Source organism: Typopeltis vanoorti, chromosome 15, assembly GCF_054136105.1.
Source record: "Typopeltis vanoorti isolate ZY-2024b chromosome 15, IOZ_Tvanoo_1.0, whole genome shotgun sequence".
NCBI lineage: Eukaryota > Metazoa > Arthropoda > Arachnida > Uropygi > Thelyphonidae > Typopeltis > Typopeltis vanoorti.
The window spans coordinates 27,684,317-27,704,444 of NC_143563.1; the positions used below are offsets into that span (position 1 = coordinate 27,684,317).

At 35.9% G+C, this 20,128-nt stretch overlaps 1 protein-coding gene across 2 annotated transcripts in view; it reads right to left on the reverse strand.

The window, feature by feature from the left end:
• The window catches only part of LOC150098544 (uncharacterized), a 610,245-nt gene that overhangs the window by 141,434 nt on the left and 448,683 nt on the right, over window positions 1-20,128 (reverse strand). For both annotated transcript variants that reach the window (XM_090405300.1, XM_090405297.1), the window contains exon 28: window positions 3,085-3,280. In XM_090405300.1, coding sequence (XP_090261426.1) covers window positions 3,085-3,280 — 196 coding nt within the window. The remainder of the gene's footprint in view (window positions 1-3,084; window positions 3,281-20,128) is intronic.

Here is a 20,128-nt window from a genome sequence, read left to right on the forward strand (position 1 = left end):
TCAAAATAAAAGGCAAATAATAATATTAATGTGATATTATTTTCAATGGATGCATTACTAAGCTAATAAATGATATAGCACTGAATTAAAGCTCAATGTTGAGAGGACAGCAATAACATTTGAAGCTGAAAGATAAGTTGTGTTCAGAAAATAACTGGTGATAGTGGATTAATTTTTAGTTGCTTACTGTTTATCAGTGCTTGTTTTTTTTCTAAGAGTTCCTTGTGTAATTACTAGAAAATAAAAGCTGTTTATCAGTGCTTATTTTTTTTCTAAGAGTTCCTTGTGTAATTACTAGAAAATAAAAGCTGTTACTTGCATTATATATTGTTCATTATGGTACCTGCACAAAGTATAACAATGAAAGGCAAATTCAATATATATATATATGGGTTTTGTTAGCTGCAATGCATGTGAGAGATGCATTCATTTCATTGGAAAGGATGAAAATTTACAGTATTAGTGAGTCTTTATGGATGTAGGATGATATAGTTATAAACATAGAATGCAATGGGTATAGTATTTCAGAGAGGACAGAGGGAACAGGATAGGAATGGAGTTGCTAATGACAGAAGAATTGAAGCCAAAGAATAGGAGTTCAGAAGAAAAACAGGATTGAAGAAAACAGAGCATTCCAGACTATCTGTTGTGAGAGAAGCCAATATAGGCCAGGGAGAATGAGGATGAAAAGCATTGGCAAATTAACACAATGAGTGCAAAGCAAATAATTATTATGGAAGGAGGAATAGTTACAGAGAAAGAGAGGGAAATGGAATTTATACAACTGCTAAGACATAATTACCCGAGACAGCATGTAATAGTGGGGGGGGATTAGGAGTTTTTGAAGAAAGCCGAGTCAGAAAGATAAATCAAGTAGGAGTTACATAGATGAACAGCATCATTAACTGAGATCTGAAAAAAAAAAAAAAAGGAGAAAACTGTGCACAGTATATAAAGCTTATGAAGAGCTCATGAGCAGTATAAGGCACAAGCACAAAGTAAAGACAGATAATAAGATGAAGCTAAGTGAGTAGGTCAAAGTAAGTTCCAAAGAGGTTGTTTTTTTTTTTTTTTCAGTGTGGCAAAAAGGAAGAATGACTAAGGAAGGATAATTTTAATGAATGCTGATGGTAAGGAAGTAATAGAATACTGAGTGAGATATTGCAGTGCCAGATGTAAAAATGACTGATGTACAAACAGAGGTAGATGAATTGGAGGTATTTTAGGACACTGCAAAACTTTACTGCAAATATGTATATGAGATTAGACAGGATATCAGCCTGTATATTACAAGAATATGCAAGGGAACTGAAAGCTTCTCAAACCAATCTGTTTAATTGGACTATCAGCTCTGGGGAAGTGCCAAGGGAATGGGGAAGAGGGTAAAACTGCACTGCATAAAGGAAGCTCCAAGACAGAGAATTCAAATTACAACCATCAGTAACTGAGAAGTATTAATAATAATAATAACAGTAATAATAGAACTATTGGAGAAGTTGGTAAAAGGCAGAATTGGGAATGGGTGGAAAGGGATATAATACTTTATGAGGGGGCAGCATAATTTGTGAAAAAAAAGGGACTTACTTGAGTAATTTGCTCACTTTTTATGGAAATGGTTCCACAGCAAAAGCATTTTGCTGTAGAACCCTTAGCTTAATGTGGCAAAGTGTAAGGTCATGCAATTTGGGAAGATATCATGAGCGGCATACTGCATGGATGTTTGTTATATAAACTTGAGCAGATTAAATTGGATATGAAACTGGCAATATGGAAAACATGTTGGCTAATGGATGACATCAAAAATATATGGGAGAAATTAATTCAAGAGAAGGTAGGTGAGAAGTTACAAATGATTCTGTAATTGGGTCACTATTTAATTTGTACATCAATGCTACAGGAAATAATTTAAAGGAGGGGAGGGTTTCTGGTTGTTTGCTGATGATGCAAATCTGGGAATAGCAACTAAATGTTACTCTTCCCAGATACTTGAGGATGATACCGAGATTCTGCAAAATGACTAAGACTGGCAGCATGAGCAAAGAATAATGACTGCTAGTTTAATGTGGCAAAGTTTAAGGTCATGCAATTTGGAAAGATATCATGAGCAGAATACTAAACTGATCAAAATAGAATACAGGAAATTGATAAGGCCAGGGATTTGGGTGTGATTGTGGATAGGGAGAGTAGAGGATATATTGCAAATGTGGCCAAAATGGCTCATCAGATTATTTGGATGTTAAAGAACACACTGGCAAGCAAGGAAAGGGAGGTCATTATTCTTCATTATAAAGTTTTAATAAGAACATGTCTGGATTACTGCACATAGAATCTGGTTGTCTGGATTTCTCAGGGATGAGGAGGTGGTGGGAGGATCCAGAGAAGAGTGACCCAGTTTTTGACAGGATTATGAGATGGCCCCGTGAGGACAGATCGAAGGCCCAAGTACAAATTTTGGTCAAGAAATACAAAAGAAAAAGGGAGATATGACAAAAACATATTATTATTACCATGTTATTTTAACAGTATCCAAATGTTATTTTAATTTTAATGGACACTTCACATTCATATAATCACTGACGTTTAAACATATCAAAGCTGGTATGGTAATTAAAAGGGTTTTACAGGGTTGACATAGATTTTCTTTTTCCAATACATGGGAGAGGTAAGAGCATGGGGGAGGGGCATCACTTCTGAAAACTGTTCAACAGTGTCATTAACAAGTGTATGTGTGAATTAGATTTTTTTTGCCTAGAGGGTGGTGAATGGGTTGCCAGAGACAGTTCTGAGCACTTCATTGGTGAATGAGTTCAAGAAGTACAATAGGTATTGGGTGAATAATGTATTGGGCCTCCCTGAGTTTCAACACCATGAAGATGCCTGAGAAAATAATTGTAATAAACAAAGCACAAAAAATAGGAGAAACCCTAGAACAAATCTAAAATTAAACAATCATTATTATGTATAAATAAATTTTGGACATTAATTCTGATATCATAAGCTATAATTCCCCTAAGTGAATCCCATCCTTTTATATCAGAAGAGTGTTTATTGTTAAGCAATCCACAAGTTGTTTTAGTTATGTACCGTTTACTAGCTTCAAGTCTTTTCAAGCCTTGCAAGATGGATTCTAATGAATGGCTGCTATGTTTTGAGAGGTGAGATGAAATTCCTTCTGCAGATTTAGATTTTATGGATGACTGCCTGCTGCTCAAAGAAGTGACAACTTCCTGGATTTGATTGGATTGTGAAGGCACACTAATATGAGTTTCAATAACAGATCCTAAAAAAATATATATAATATAAAATTAATAATAATTAAAAAATAAATTAATAACCATATGAAATTTCAGCTTACTAACAACAAAACAAATCTAAAATATAAATAAAGAGAGAGAGACCATGAATATTTTTGATGGTATGATATTTAATATGCATTTAAATTATGGGAGAGTCCAGCAAGGCTATATTTGGTTTTCCTAATTTTCTTACAATTTTATTTGTTGACCACTAATCTTTAATCAAGTGTGTATAATGAACATAATTATTCTCTTTTCTTGGTAATTATCTTGGTGCAAAGATAATTATTATTATTATTATTATACAGGTATCACCATGGAGTCCGAAAACTCATCACGGGAGACCCAATCTATCCACACAATCTATCATAACTCTCCTTGAACCCATTAACAGGAAAAGCACTCGCAACTGACTCTGGCAACCCATTCCACTTATTCACAACTCTCCAAGCAAAAAATCAAGTCTCACACCCCTACTAACTACACCTTTATTTAACTTCCAGAAATGACCCCTTGTTCTGTTCCCTCTAGCCAAGTGCTGAAACATCTCTCCTGTATCTATCCTATAAAACCTATTAAGCAACTTAAATATCTCTATCATATCCACTCTTTTTCTCCTTTCATCCAACTGCAATCCACACATATCTTAATCTATCCTCATAGGGAACATTCCAAAGGCCACTTATTCACATCCATGTTATTTTAACAGTATTCAAATGTTATTTTAATTTTAATGGACACTTCACATTCATATAATCACTGATGTTTAAACATTTGACATTTAAACCTCTGAATCCTCTTCACTGCTTCCTCAATCTCAAGAAACCCAGGGGGACTAGACTTGAGAACAGTAGTCCAGATGTGGGCATATCAATCCCAAAATGCATAACTTTGCATTTCTTAACATTAAATTGACACCCATCATTACCATGACACACACACACACACATCAATACCGTTTAAATCCAATTCAACAAACTAACACCCATTAACTTTTGCCCATACTGACAGCCTATTTAAATCATCTTGCAAACTCTTAACACTGCCTTGATTAACTATTACTCTACCTAATTTCACATCATCAGCATATCAAATAAGCATTTATTTACCACTAAAAATGGAAAAAAAATAGACTTATTTAAGTAATCATGATACTTAAGAATCAGTCCTGTTGACTTTAATTATTCCGAGGTTATTTCACAGAAACCATCAGCAATTTCCTGATATGTACCCCCAAGGTTACTATGACAACACTACATAATTAAGTTTACATTATTATTAATCTCCTATCAACAATTTCCCCCCAAATTAATCTATAACGTGAGCACTCCAATATTGTTATATCTAACATTTCATGCTTCTAAGGCAATTCTGGAGAGTGAGGCAAGTCCACGTCCCCATCGTGCTCCTTGGGACCTTCCATAGGGTACACTCCCTACAAGGATGCTAACAGACCTCTGTGAAGAACAACGGACAAATCAGCAGAGGAGGATTCATATCCCGGTGGTGAAATGTGCGGAAGAATCTTCAGAGGAGCAGACCTCTATAAACAACCCGGGCTCAGCTGGCTCCGGCTGTCAGTACCTGGTTAGGGCCCCTACCTAGGGTTACAAGGAAAATTAAAGGATTCAATCCTCTGACAAAGGGAAGCAGCTTTGTCAGTACTGACACAAGGTCGAAGTCTCATGATGATGGTAAAGCTTGTGATTAGAAAATTGCAGATGGCAATGCAGTTCATTGTGTCCATCTGTAATACTGTGAAGCAGAAAGCAAATGGAGAAACTACTGCTCTATTCTCTTCAGACTAACCACCATGGCGAGCAAATCTACACAAATGAACCCGAGTTCCTGGCATCCCCTTAAATGGGACAGGGGTGCGAAGAATCTCTGGGCTCAAAATGGTGCGTTCACTAAAACTAGGAACTTGGAATGTCAGAACCCTGTACGAAGCATGTAACTAAGAAATGCTATTCAGGAAATGAAAAGACTTGAAATTGAGATTTTAGGAATGAATGAAGTTAGGTGGCCAGGATCAGGCAAAACTCAAGTTAATGACATGACAATGTACCACTCTGGAAGTAGTGAAAACAAATATTAAAAGACCTAATGAAAAACACAAAAAAATATGATATTAACATTATCATGGGTGATTTCAATGCTAAAGTTGGGAAAGGTAGAAGTGAAGATATAGTTTGCGAACATGGACTGGGAACAATGAAATAAGAGAGGAGACTGTCTTAATTGATTCTGCCAAGAAGAGGAGCTAACAGTCACAAACACATGGTTTAAGCTACCATCCCGAAGGCTATATACTTGGGTGATCACCACAAGATAATAATACAAAGATAGTCAGAAACCAAATTGATTACTTGCTAATTAATCAACGATTTCGAAGTTCCATAAAGAGCACAAAAACCTATCCTAGTGTGGATATTGCTTCTGATCATAATCTGCTGGTGACAGTGTTAAAAATTAGACTGAAAGCTATACTTCAGAAACATCAACAAAAAAGGTTTAATTTAGGAAAGTTAAAAAACTCAGAGATAGGAAACAAATTGAGTCAAGATCTGAATCAAGAGACAAATTAAAATCTGTCTTCATAGAGAAAGGTACCAATACCTTATGTCCTGATAGAGCAGTAAAAAAGAAAGATTGGATAACTGGCAAAATTCTTTCTCTCATGGATCAACGCAGATCATATAAAAATCACAGTTCAACAAAATATAAAGAGGTTCAAAAAATTATTAAAGGTAAGATCAAAGAAGCAAAAGAAATCTGGATGAATGAAAAATGTAGAGAAATTGAAATTATACAAGAAAAGCATGACAGTTTTAATCTACACAAAAAGCTGAAAGAGACCTCAGGTATATTTAAGAAAAACAACTATGTGTCCTTTGAAACAAAAAAGGGAGAAATAATATCCGAAAAAGATGACAAAATACAATGGGTGAAATATGTAGAAGAACTCTTTTCTGATAACAGACAGAACCCAGAAAATACTTATGAACAGATGGACAGTCCATGCATTCTAAGATCAGAGGAAGAATGTGCACTGAACTCAGCTAAAAATGGTAAAGCCTTAAGCCCTGATAGAATACCAGCAGAAATAGTAAAGGTATTAGAAGATGACAACATTGCTATATTAGTAAAGCTATTTAATAAGGTCTACGATACAGGCATATTCCCACAAGACTGTTACAGTCGATCTTCATCATGCTACCTAAAAAAGCAAATGCGAAAACTTGATCTGACTATAGAATGATCAGCCTAATGAGTCATGTTCTCAAAATGTTCCTGAAAATAATTCAAAAAAGAATATACAGAAAATGTGAAGACACCATCAGTGATACCCAGTTCAGCTTTAGAAACAGTTTGGGAACAAGAGAGACTCTTTTCTGCTCTCAAATCTTATTCCAAAAATGTATTGATCAAAACAAGGAAGTATTCATTTGCTTCATTGACTTTGAGAAAGCATTTGATAAAGTCCAATATACTAAAATGATTGCACTATTAAAGAGAATTGGATTAGATGGTAAAGACATAAGGATCATTCAAAACTTATATTGGGACCAAAAGGCATCTGTTCAAGTTGATGACATTATTACAGACCCCATTAATATCAAACGAGGAGTAAGGCAAGGATGTGTGCTGTCACCTCTTCTTTTTAACATATATTCAGAAGCCATATTTCAAAAAAATCTTAAAAGGAAGGGAGGAAGGGATTAATGTAAATGGTGAAATCATCAGTAACATCCGATATGCTGATGACATAGCTCTCCTGGCTGACAATATTCAGGATCTTCAAAATCTTCTGTAACTAGCGAATAAAGAGAGTGAAAAAATGGGATTAAAAATAAATATCACCAAAACTAAATTCATGGTCATAAGCAAGAAACCAATTCTTAAAATCATTACTTTCTTTAAATGGGAAACGAATAGAAAGAGTGACAAAGTTTAAATATCTCGGATGTTGGTTAAATGAAGAATGCAATCCAGAAATGGAAATAAAAGTTAGAATTGAAATGGCAAGAAAAAATTTTCTCCTGATGAAATCAACACTATGTAACCACAACTTAAACTTGGAGCATGCATGGTTAAATGCTATGTATGGTCTATACTGCTGTACAGTGCAGAAACTTGGACCTTGAAGACAACGTCAATAAAAACGCTTGAAGCCTTTTGAGACGTAGTTATACAGACGAATGTTAAAAATCCCATGGACAGCAAAAACGTCCAATCAGGAAGTACTGGAACAAATGGGGAAATCACGTGAACTTTTAGATACCATAAAAAGAAGGAAAACTGCATATCTTGGTCACCTACTTCGTAATGAAAAATATAAAATACTTCAATTGTTTATAAAGAGGAAGATAAACAGAAGAAGAGGACAAGGAAGATGAAGAAAATCTTGGCTGGCAGACATCAGACAGTGGACTGACACGAGCTCTGAGGGACTGTTTAGAGTAGCTGAGATCGCTCAAAATTTGCCCAGGTGGTCGCCAACCTTCGATAGGAGATAGCACTCGAAGAAGAAGAAGGCAATTCTAACTTAATCAATCCACCTAGACCTTGATCTTCCACTGGGTCTTTTTCCAGCCATCTTGGCATCAAACACCTCTTTTGCTAACCTTTCTTCCTCACTCTATTTAAGTGGCATCTTAGACTTCTTGAATGCTAATAATGTCAAGTTTCTTTCTAATATGATTCTGCCATTGATGCCATCGATTGGCTACCCTAACTTTTATCAGAAACCTGATATCTGTGGTCTCTAGTCTTTGATCAAATGCTTTATTTCTAACCCAACTCTCAGATCCATAACTTAAAGTTGGTTTAAACACTGTTTTTTATACTGATAGTTTGGTGTTTTGGCTAATTTCTCTCTTATTCCATATAAATTTATTCAGCTGCCTATCCATCATACCAGCTTTGCTTATTCTGTTGTCTATTTCCAAATTTATCGCTCCCATCTTCACTAAAAACTGTCTAAATAGTTGAAATATTTTAATTCTTCTATAGGATCTCCATTCAGAACACAGCTGAAGTTTTCTATGCTCCTGCCTATTTTCATAGTTTTTGTCTTTTTAATGCTGATTTTCATGTCAAATTTATTACAGCTGCTATTCAATTTAGTAAATGAATCCTGCAGGACTTGCACTAGATGTGTTTAGGAGTGCAACATCGTCTTCATAAAGCAAAGAACTAAGTTTGACATCTCCGATTCTAATATCAGGTTTGATGCCACTTTCTTTCATAATGTGATCCATATAGATGATGAATAAGACTGGAGATAATGTGCATCCCTGTCTTACCCCTGATTTTACATCGAATCATCTTCCTGTATTTCCTTCAATTTCTAACTGCTGACTGACAACTTAAATACAGACTATGTATTGCTCTGTATAATGTTCCATTTACCTCATATAATTGTAGTGTTTTAAAAAGCTTTTCTCTAGGTACATTGTCATATGTCTTTCCCAGATCTACAAAACTTAAGTACTGATTCTTGTCATATTCCCAAGATTTTCCAACTATTTGTCTTATAGTGAAAATTTGATCTTTGCAACTTTTATTTGGCCTGAACCCAGCTTGTTCTTCTCAACAGAAATCTTATGTCTTATTTCTCACAAAAAAAAAAAAAAAACATTTTCTCCCAGTATTATTTTCAACAACACTCAAATTTCCAGACAAGATGAGATTTCTCTTCTTGGAATTACCCTGACATCAAACTTCTCCTGGTATCACAACCATTGCATCTTCAGTTCTAAAAAACTAGGATTTCTCTATCACTCAAGATGTTACTTCACCTCTAAACAGCTGTTAACCTTATACAAATCACAAATCTACCCAGCTATTGAATACTGCTCTGACATTTGGAGTGGGGGCCCCTAAGAGCTCCCTCAAAATGCTTGACTCAATACAGAGGAGAACAATTAGATTGATTAATGATCTCCATCTCTTAGCAACTCACTCTTCTCAATTCTGCACAGATGTTTGGTTTTTGCAATTTGTGTATACTACAAATATTTCCATGCCAAATGTTCATCTGAAATAGCATCAATAATTCCACCACTTAGCACCAAGCTCGTTGGAAATATGTGCAGCTGCCACTCAACATCCCTTCACAGTACACCTTGAAACCCATAGAACAAGTTTCTTTTTCTCCTCCTTCATCCCTGCTACTATTTTTGTATTTTTCCTGTATTGTGGAAAAATCTTCTCACTGATGTGTTTCCTGAGGAATACAATAAAGCTTTTAAATCAAATGCAAACAAGTCCAATCCATTACCCATATAGGTTGGTAATGGATTGGACTATAATACCTAGCGTACTATAGGTTGATCAACCAACCTCTCGTGTACGAGCTCAACATAAATAACACAAAGCCTATAACTCTTACTAGTGGCATGCAGACAGTATTTTATTTTTTTACTAAGGTTTAAAATACTATTTTTTTTAAGTGAAAAGATTCATATTTTAAATTAACTTTTTATATAACTTTTACTTGGGCATAGGAATATTTGGCAGAGAAATACTTAAGTGTACTGAGAAGGCAAACCTTTTAGATGCAGTGCATGACACTTCCTCTCCCTTATGTCATAATTAGCAAAGATTGGAGAATAGTACAAATAAAATGATGAAATTCCTTTGGTATTTGTAAATGCTATTATTTATTGTTATTATTACATGGGTATCACCAAAGGGTTTGAAATTATTTCATTTTAGGAGGCAGACTACTTTAAGGAGAAGTGTTATATGTCTCCTTAAAGTTGTTCACAGCAAAGTACTCATTATTACCTTTAGCAACCATTTCACTTATTTACCAATCTCCAGGCAAAAAAATCTAGTGTTCTTACATCTTTATTAACCACACATTTACAAAACTTCCAGGGGTGAACTCTTGTTCTCTCCTATCAAGTCATGTGTTGGAAAATTTCTTTACCATCTACTTTATAAAATCCCTTTGTCAGCTAAAGTTTTTTCTAACCCACAAACCTATCTTCATATGGAGCATTTCCCAAACCAGTCACAATTTTGGTCGCTCACATTAGAATCTTCTCCATTTTTAAGGAGAAGATTCTAAGATGAAAATGTGTGCACTTCAGCTCTCCCCATATTAGCATCACTGGCAAATAACTGGATTGGATAGTTCCCATCATTCCCAACATCCTTAATATACAAACTGAACAGTATGATCCAAGTACAGAGCCCTGTGGCACACTAGTGCATGTGCCTTCTCTTTGATTCCACCATATAACTCTCTGATATCTATCCACACCAAGCTATACATAAAATGAATTTCATGTCCATTGCCATCTGCTCCAACTCACATTACATGGTTTCATGCAGTATTCTGTCAAATGCCTTTGCAAAGTCCAAAAAGTGAGTAGGTTACTAAGATGAGACCTTTCCTCTACAAAAATTGTGCCGTTCTTGTCTTCCCTTCCCAACCAATCACAAAGTATCACATTCTTATCTTCTCCATTCCCGAATTCTACCCTTAACCAACTTTATCCAATGTCATAACAACCAGTTCTGAGATACTAACTGGTCTATAATTTGCTATGTTGAAAGATTTTCCACTTGGTTATATTATAAATTAAAGATGCCAATAAATTATGTTCTTGGTTTAATCCTTTATTCATGTGTAAGCAAACAAAGTTTGCACATGAAGTAACTTCACAACTGGGCAACTTGTATATAGCTAATGACTTCATATCACTTGCATTACGATGCATTATGGGATACTAAGAAAAGTGACGTGAAGTCCTTAGCTATATATGAGTTGTCCAGTTGTGAAGTTACTTTACATGCAAACTTTGATTGCTCACACTTAGATAATGGATTAAACCAAGAATATAAGAATATTGGTTGGCCGAGTGGTTAGTGTATCTGCTCTCCAGCCAAAAGGCTGTGGGTTCGAATCCCACTGTGGGCATGGATGTTTGTGATTGTCTGTGAAAATACTAGTGGTGGTGGTTGGCGATGCCATCCATCGCCAACCACCACCACTAGTATTTTCACAGTATGATGAAGGTAGTTGCGACTGGTGGAGATGAAGAGTTGTAGAGTAGGTGCCCTCCCTCGATGAGTCTTTGGACTCCCCGGAGGTGTTAAGTAGTAATAATAATAATAATAATAATAATTTATTGGTATCTTTAATTTATAGTATAATCAAGTGGAAAATCTTTCAACGTCTATCTCTAATCCAGAGAGTGATGTTAAAACAATCCAGAGTATTTTAGTAATAAGGTGTGGCACTTTTTGGCTACTTGTATATGGAAATATGACTTCTGCATTACTTCAACCTTGGTATCACTTCTGGGTCTGGCTCCGATTGATGAGACCTCAATAAAGATTGAAACTGGTCTGGGTAGTGATTCTTCCCATAATGCACAGCATTACACATGTCTGTAAGAATATGTGCTTTGAATTATGCGATACTAAGACAAGTGATGTGAAGTCATTAGCTACATATGAGTTACCCAGTCGTGAAGCTATTTCATGAGCAAACTTTGTTTGCTTACACTTGGATAAAGAATTAAACCAAGAATATAAGTTCCTGGCATCTTTAAATAATTTGCTATTTCAGTCTTGGAGTCTCTTTTATATAATGGAATTATTCTGATCTCTTTCCATTTCCATGGCACTTGATAGTGTTGAGATTTAGAATGGTTAGAGATGCTGTCATTACTCTTGCACTTTCTAGTAGCATAAATGCTGATACCTAATCCAACCCCATTGCTGAATTAATGAAAATTTCTTAAAAGAACACCTCAGGTTCATCTACTTCTATCACAATAGCCACTATGTCAATACAGAAAAATTATCCTTTAGTAATTCAGATATTTCTTCTGCTTCTGTCACCCCCACCATCAGCATTAAATTATATTAACATTATATAATAATTACTACAATGGTACACTTACATCAGAATTTTAATTGCATATAATTTTTACCCAAGTATCGAGAGCATCTTCGATATGAATTTAAAATCGAACAAGGTGGATGTAACAAAATGAAGAATCACAATAACAACATGCTAGTCATATGTGAATAAGGAAGAGAAGCATAGTTCAAACTGTTCTAAAGGCTTAATGACATTTTTATATGCAGTTATTTCGCAATTATTTGATTTTCGAATTAATAAAGATTTAATTAACTGAATCTTGAATGGATTAGTGTGCTAAATAACTTCTGGTATAGCACCATGTATTTGTACCTTCAGTTATCCAATCCTTAAATAATTCAATATGTTTCAGAAGTAAAAAATACATTAACTATAAATAGCTTTGTGAAAAAGAAGAACAATTTCCCATAAATTGGATAACTTAATCTTGTCACACCAATTTGGATTGGGATTCAGATTGAAGCAATGTAGAAAAGTTTCACAGCTATCTTTATACAAGTGCTTTATAAGAAAACAGCTTTTATGTAGGGCTTAGTCATTTTCCAAAGAGTCCTACATTTGGAAGAGTTGATATTCAGCAAATACGGATTTTTCTAGCTTGTGGAATCTAATATAATCTAGATGTTCATCAGGCTTGAAGAACTGATAGTTTGAACAAAGAATGATACAACACCCACCCACACACACACGGAATTTTATAGAAACCAGGTAGGCAAAATGGGGAAGTTTGTCCTTCACTGAGCTTAAAAAAGGAGGAAGTTTATTAATCAAGTGAGAAATCACTCTAAGAGTTTAAGTAATTTGGAGATTCATTCTGAGGCGCCTTTAATATATGGGATGGTGATATGACTGGTAACTTGGGAGAAATGATGAAGATACTCTATAACTGTTAATGGCCTTGTTTATAAACGACTCAGATATTCTGTCATGACATTGCCATCTTAGAAGGATGTGAAGCATCTCTCTAATTTGTGAAAATCATTCACAGGTAAATCCACATCCTTTATTAAAATAGTTTCCATTTAAATAAATCTTTGTACAAATGTCTTCTTAATTATCAAATTGGAGGCTTAATGGATTGTATATACAGCACTCAGAAAGGATTAAAACAGAATTTAATACTTCCTATGCTGTCAGTGCCATAAGCCTTGGCCACAATTTTGCGGTCGCTCCTAAAGAAGTGCCGGTGCATGACGTACAATATCGAATGCGGCATCTGTCGCTTAGCACCAGAGATAGCTAATAACATCAGACTTGTCGCCAAAATCCTTGCCCAGTCTCTGCGTCCAAAAAGTAATTTATCGTCCGCCCAACGCACTGCTCTGATAAAATTATGAAAAGAAAAAAGTATTGTCATCACCAGAGCAGATAAGGGTAATACCACAGTCGTTCTTAATACTATGGAATACAATCGGAAAATAGGGATTATCCTCCAAGATCGCTCTACCTACACCCTGCTAGAACACGACCCCACAAAAACACAAGTTAAAAAATTAAAAAACTTACTTAAAAAAGTGTCTTCCTGGCCTCCGGAAATCACTAAAAAACTCAAACCTTTCCGTCCCCCCCCCGAAATGTTCAGCTGAATTAGCTACATCTTTGACATGTTTGTGTAAGTTGCATCTTAGCTCAGGAAAGATACCACTGGAATAGAAAGAATGTATGATAGTTCCATTGTACAAAGGTCATGCAAATCTAACTACCTATCAGTATCTCTGGTGTGGTGGTGAAGATTTTGGAGAAGTTGTTAAGAACTCACATACACAAATGGGCAGACAGCCAAGCTATAATGTGCAAGGAACAGCGCAGGTTTACTAAATGGAGATCATATTTTAGTAATCTCTTCAATTTTATAACAATGTTATAGCTGAATTGGATAAAGGGAATGGATACACTATGATACTGTTGGATTTTGCCTAACGCATTTTGATAGGATACCATATAAAAGACTGTTGCATAAACTGGAGAATATGGGTTTGAAATACAAACTCTTGGATAAGTGGATGGTTGCCAGACAGGTATCAAAAAGTGGTATATGGTGGGTGTAAATCTGCTAGATTTAAGATCTGGAGTATGGTCTTTTCTGCTCCACCTCCACACTTCCCTGATTATGATGACCAACCTATGATATTGAGGTCCATTCCTGCCCTTCAAATATACCAGCCTGCCTCCATCCAGGAGATTAAAGCAGCTCTTCCATCCAATTTCTCTGCCTCCAGACCTGATGGCATTCCTGCGTCTAGGCTTTGGAAGGTGCCGTTGAAGATTCTTCAAGACTTAGTGGACATTCTCCTTTCCGGTAAAGTAATACCATCATACTTACGTGCTTCAAGAACTATCTTCATTCCGAAGAAAGAAACTTCAAGATGTGCATCAGACTTTAGACCTATTACCATCTCCCCTGTGTTACTTAGACTCTATCATAAAATATTAGTTAAACGACTTCAGCAACATATACAGCATGATTATAGACAGAGAGCTTTTGCCCCTTCAGATGGCTGTGCCGAGAATACATACCTTCTTTCTTCTCTTCTGATTCCCGATGCCACCTTAAGCCTCTATATATGGTGTCGCTGGACCTCCAAATGGCCTTCGATAGCGTCTTCCTTCCTGCTCTCCTTTGAGTGCTGTCTATTGCTGAATGTCTAGATCCCTTTCTTTCTTACGTTATGGAACTACACTTGGGTAGCTCCATCACTATCACTACAGGGTCAACTTCTGTTCCCGAAGTGCAGGTTGTTCGCCAGGGTGATTTTCTATCTCCCCTTTTCTTTAACTGCATCATAGATGAGTTTCTTCATTCTCTTCCTAGCCATATAGGCATTAAAGGAAGAAGCTCTCTAGGTGCTTCTTCCTTTAATGCTATGGCTTTTGAGGATAATCTTATTTTCGTAGTGTCTACTAAGATAGGCTTGCAGGAACTCCTTGACTGGGCAGTTGACGACTTCTCTATTCGAGGCCTTTCTATTAATGTAAAGAAGTCCTGCTCTTTAGTTTTTGTCCCCTCTGGTCGTGACAAGAAGCTTAAGTCGAGACTATAGAGTTTTTCCTGCATGCTTTGACCATCCTGGAAGAGTGGAGATACCTCGATATCATGTTCATCCCAAAGGGAATGTCTTCTGTCCCTTCTATCCTAGAAGATGGGATCTCTTTGAGGAAAGCTCCTCTCAAGCCCCAGCAAAGACTGTTTCTCCTTTCCTACTATCTCCTACCTCGCTTTTACCACAATTTGGTGCTTGGTAAGACATATATCTCGGTACTGTCCCGAATGAACAGGGCTATCCGTTCAGCCGTGAGATTATGGCTCTGACTGCCGCCTTACACTCCTACTGCATATTTCCATGCAAGGGTGAAGGATGGTGGGCTTGGGGTTCCATCACTTAGATGGCTGATCCCACGCCTGCAGCTGTCAAGAATCGTGCAGTTAGAACTATCTTCTTCCCTCATCTGCAGAGAGGCTTTCTATAGCCCATTAATACAAGAAGACTTTAGGTAGGCTAAAGGCTGGTTCCATTATCAAGGTACTTTAATCGAGTCAGCACCCACAGAACACAAAAGATGGGCATCTCTGTTGCACTGTTCTGTAGATGGTGCTCCTTTAAAAGAGTCATATCTGGTGCCTCCCCCAGCATGATTGGGTAAGGGATGGCACCAGACTCCTCCCTAGGTTTGAGTATATTGACCTTATCAGGATGAGGATCAATGCCCTGCCTACTCGAGCCCGCACAACTCAATGGGGTAGTGACGGCTCCAACTGTAGGGCTAGCTGCCACTACAGTGAGACATTGTCTCATATAGCCCAGTGTTGCTTCCTTACCCATGGGGTTCGCGTGAGGAGACATGATGCTGTGGTCTCCATTCTAAACAACCGCTTTAAGAACAAAGGTTGGGAGACTGCGGTGGAACCACATTATAGGACCTCCGTGGGTTTGTGTAAGCCGGACTTATTGATTAAAAGAGATGGTGACGTTTGGGTAGTTGATGCCCAGGTGGTAGGAACAGGGGCACCCACTAGCCTATAGCCATAATAATAAAGTAAATTATTATAAAAATAACCAAGATCTAGTTTGTAAGATATGGGAGGAGCATGGGGCAACTCCGAGGTTTACCAGCGCCACCATCTCTTTACATGGTGGATTGGAGTGCAGATAGTTATAAGGAAATATATAATATTTCCTTATAACTTATATTATATTATACTTTATATTACCTTATATTATATTTCCTTATATATATTATAAGGAAATAACTATATTTCCTTATAATATACATAAGGAAATATAGTTATAATTAAAACAGCTTGCGCTTATGCAGAAAGATATAAAAGTTCTTTCGTTGAGGGCCCTACAGGGCACACTGGTGGCATGGCGTTGCCACCAGAGAATGACTACAATGATAACTAGAACAGGCATAGGGTAAAACACGTGTAAAGGCTTAGGCCTATATCAAGTCTCGATGAAATGTCTGGACATGATATAAGGGTAGTACTGCCCATAACCAGTACAAAGATTAATAAAAAAAAAATTAAAAAAAATTACCAATGAAGTATAACTCAAGGGTTCAGTACTTAGGCCATTGTTGTCCAATCTAGAAAGGTTCTAACAGGATATGTGCAATTGTTTGCTAGTGATGTAAAGATAGGCTGGGCAATCAGGGATGCTATTGATCCAACACTTACAATATGATTTGAAAAGGCTGGAAATTGGGGCAAACAAAATGGCTATCAGTTTAATGTTAGTAAGTGCAAAGTAATATTATAATTATTAACCCAAGATCCCAAGAAACATTTCAGCTACTTAGGCACGATTTTTAGTGAAGATGGTCAATTAAATATGGAAACAGACAACAGAATCAACAAAGCTGGTATGGTAGGAAGTCAGTTGAATAAATTCATATGGAATAAGAGAGAAATTAGTCAGAACACTAAATTAGCTGTATATACAAGACAGTGTTCAAACCAGTTTTTTAAACTTATGGATCTGAGAGCTGGGTCAGAAGTAAAACACTTGACCAAAGACTAGAGACTGCAGATATGAGAGTCTTGAGAAAGATTAGGGGCACAAACAGATGGCTTCATGGTAATATCATATTAAAAATGAGGATATTAGGAAAGAACTTGACATTGTCAGCATCCAGGAATGTGTTAGCAGAGCTAATCTCAGGTGGTATGGTCACTTAAACAGAATGGGCAAGGAAAGATTAGCAAAACAAGTGTTCTCTGCCATGTTGGCAAGAAAACAACCCAGAGGAAGACCAAGATATAGGTGGATTGTGCCTTAGACGATAGAAATATAAGATCTGATAATGTTGGAGTCTTGACAAGTAACAGACTGATTTGGAGGAAAATTGTAGATAGGAAGTTAGTAATGATGTAAATTTTTCATGTAATACTATCATATCCTGTACACCCCTTGAGGGTATATGGCAGGAATTTGACGATGAACCCAAGATCCCAAGGAGTCACAACTCATCTAGGAATATTATGCACTTTGGTATGATGAGATTTCCAGTGGCATATTATAATAGCAGGTTTATATTAAAAGAAACTTATTTGAGACTAGGGATCTTGGAGTAATGGTGGTTACGGATTTGAAGTTGAAAGGTTACATAGCAAACACTGCAAATGCAACTCAGAGAATAATTGCAATGTCAAAGTGAACCTTGACATGTAAGAATAAAGAAATCATTTTGTGTCTTTAGGAGAAAGATGGGAGCTATAACAGCAATTTATAAACTTCTAAATGCGTTATAGGATATCATCTGATGAAATTTTTCATTATATGAAAGACGGGGAGAGAACATGAGGCATCCATGGAAGTTAAGTTTTTTCACGGATAAGAGCTAGATTCTTCTCTCACAGAATAGTGAGTGAGTGAAATACTTGGTCTGCTGAAGTGGTGAGTGCATCTAGTGTGAATGTGTTTAAAGGAAGGTATAACAGCTGTTTGGTTGATGTATAGCTTCTCTTGATGAATCCATGACTCCCTGGAGGTCTCAGATGATAATAATCATAATAATAATCCTCTTTCTTTGCAAATTACTTTATGGAATGGTCTGAAGTAACTGCTTTGTAACATTCATCCTAGACCCTGGGTATACATCCAAACTTCAAGACTTTCTCGTAAAGATGAATTCCATTCATTCTTGCATACAATTTACTCCAGAAATTGAAAACAATCAATGCATCCCTTCTTAGACCTGCTTATGCTTTGTCAATTAGATGGTTGACCAGGATTTTCTGTCTTTCCACATCACCATCCAAGTCAAAGCTTTAAGGACAGAGACAATACAATAATAATAGGAGATTGGAATGCTATAGTGGGAGAAGAGAGCAATGATAATGTTTCAGGAAGATTTGGAATGAAAGAGGAAAGCAATTAATAGAATTTTGTAAACAAAAACAGTTAGTTATAGCAAATACACTATTTCAAGTTCCAAAAAGAAGAAGATACACCTGGAAAGCGGAGATTCAAATAGATTATATATTAGTCAAGAAAAGATACAGAAACCAAATAAAAAATTGCAAAAGCTATCAAGGTGCAACATTAGTAGTGACCATAACCTTGCTTAATGAAAACAGAACTGAAATATAGGAAACAAATCCAAAGATACAAATCAATAAGATGGAACCTTGAAAAATTAAAGAGTAAAGAAGTAAAGAGAGGATACCAAAAGGCAACTGATCATAACATTCCAGAAAACATAAATAGTCAGAATAATATTGTATGATTAAAGAGTTAATTACAAATTCATCACATCAATTATTGAAAAATGCAGAAAAAGAAAAAAGAAAACACTGGATAACAGATGAAATACTTGGCCTTATGGATGAAAGAAGAAAATATAAAAATGCTGTTAAAGAAGAAGATGTGGCCAAATATAAATATCTTAAAAATCAAATAACAAGAAAATGTAGACAATCCAAAAAAGAATATCTAGAAGAACAGTGTAATAACATAGATGAATTATTTAAAAAAGAAAACATAGAGAAAGCCTATAAAGAAATTAACAAACTGACTTTCAAATTTAATGAGAACAGCAAAAACAATGCCATCAAAGATGAAAATGGAAAATTACTAATAGAATCTGAGGATATATTAATGGAATGGAAGAATTATCTTGAAAATCTCTATAATGGCAACGAACTTGATGTTGATATCAGCATAGAAAATCAAAATGAAGATAATCTAGGACCCCCAATAATGCAGGAAGAATTGGATAAAGCACTGTCCGAATTGAGTATGGGAAAAAGTCCAGGTGTAGATAATATTCCTATAGAACTGTAATAAGTTTAGTTTAATCCTTTATCCAAGTGTGAGCAAACAAAGTTTGCACCTGAAAGTATCTTCAGGACTGGGGTAAGGTAGTGCAACACCAGGCAACTCGTTGCAAAGGTGGAGAAGTTGCCTGGTGTTGCACTACCTTACCCCAATCCTGAAGATACTTTCAGGCGCAAACTTTGTTTGCTCACACTTGGATAAAGGATTAAACTAAACTTATTATAGTCTAACCAAGTGAAAAATAAACTCTCAACCTATAGAACTGCTACAAAATCTAGGTGATGAGACAAAAACCTTACTCTATCAATTAATAGCCCAAATCTATGATAGAGGAGAAATACCAAAGGAGTTTATGAAATCATAATACCAATTCCAAAAAAGAATAATGCAAGCAAATGCAGCCAATTTAGAACAATAGCTTTAATCCCACATGTTAGCAAAATTCTGCTAAAAATTATTCAAAATAGAATTTAATAGATTGTCTATTGGATGAAGACCAATTTGGATTCAGAAAGAATAAAGGAACAAGAGAGGCAATACTCTGTTTAAGAACAATAATAGAGAGAAGATTAGACTTTTGTCATTTGTTTCCTTGATTTAGAGAAAGCATTTGATAAAGTAAACCAGCAAATACTCCTAAATTG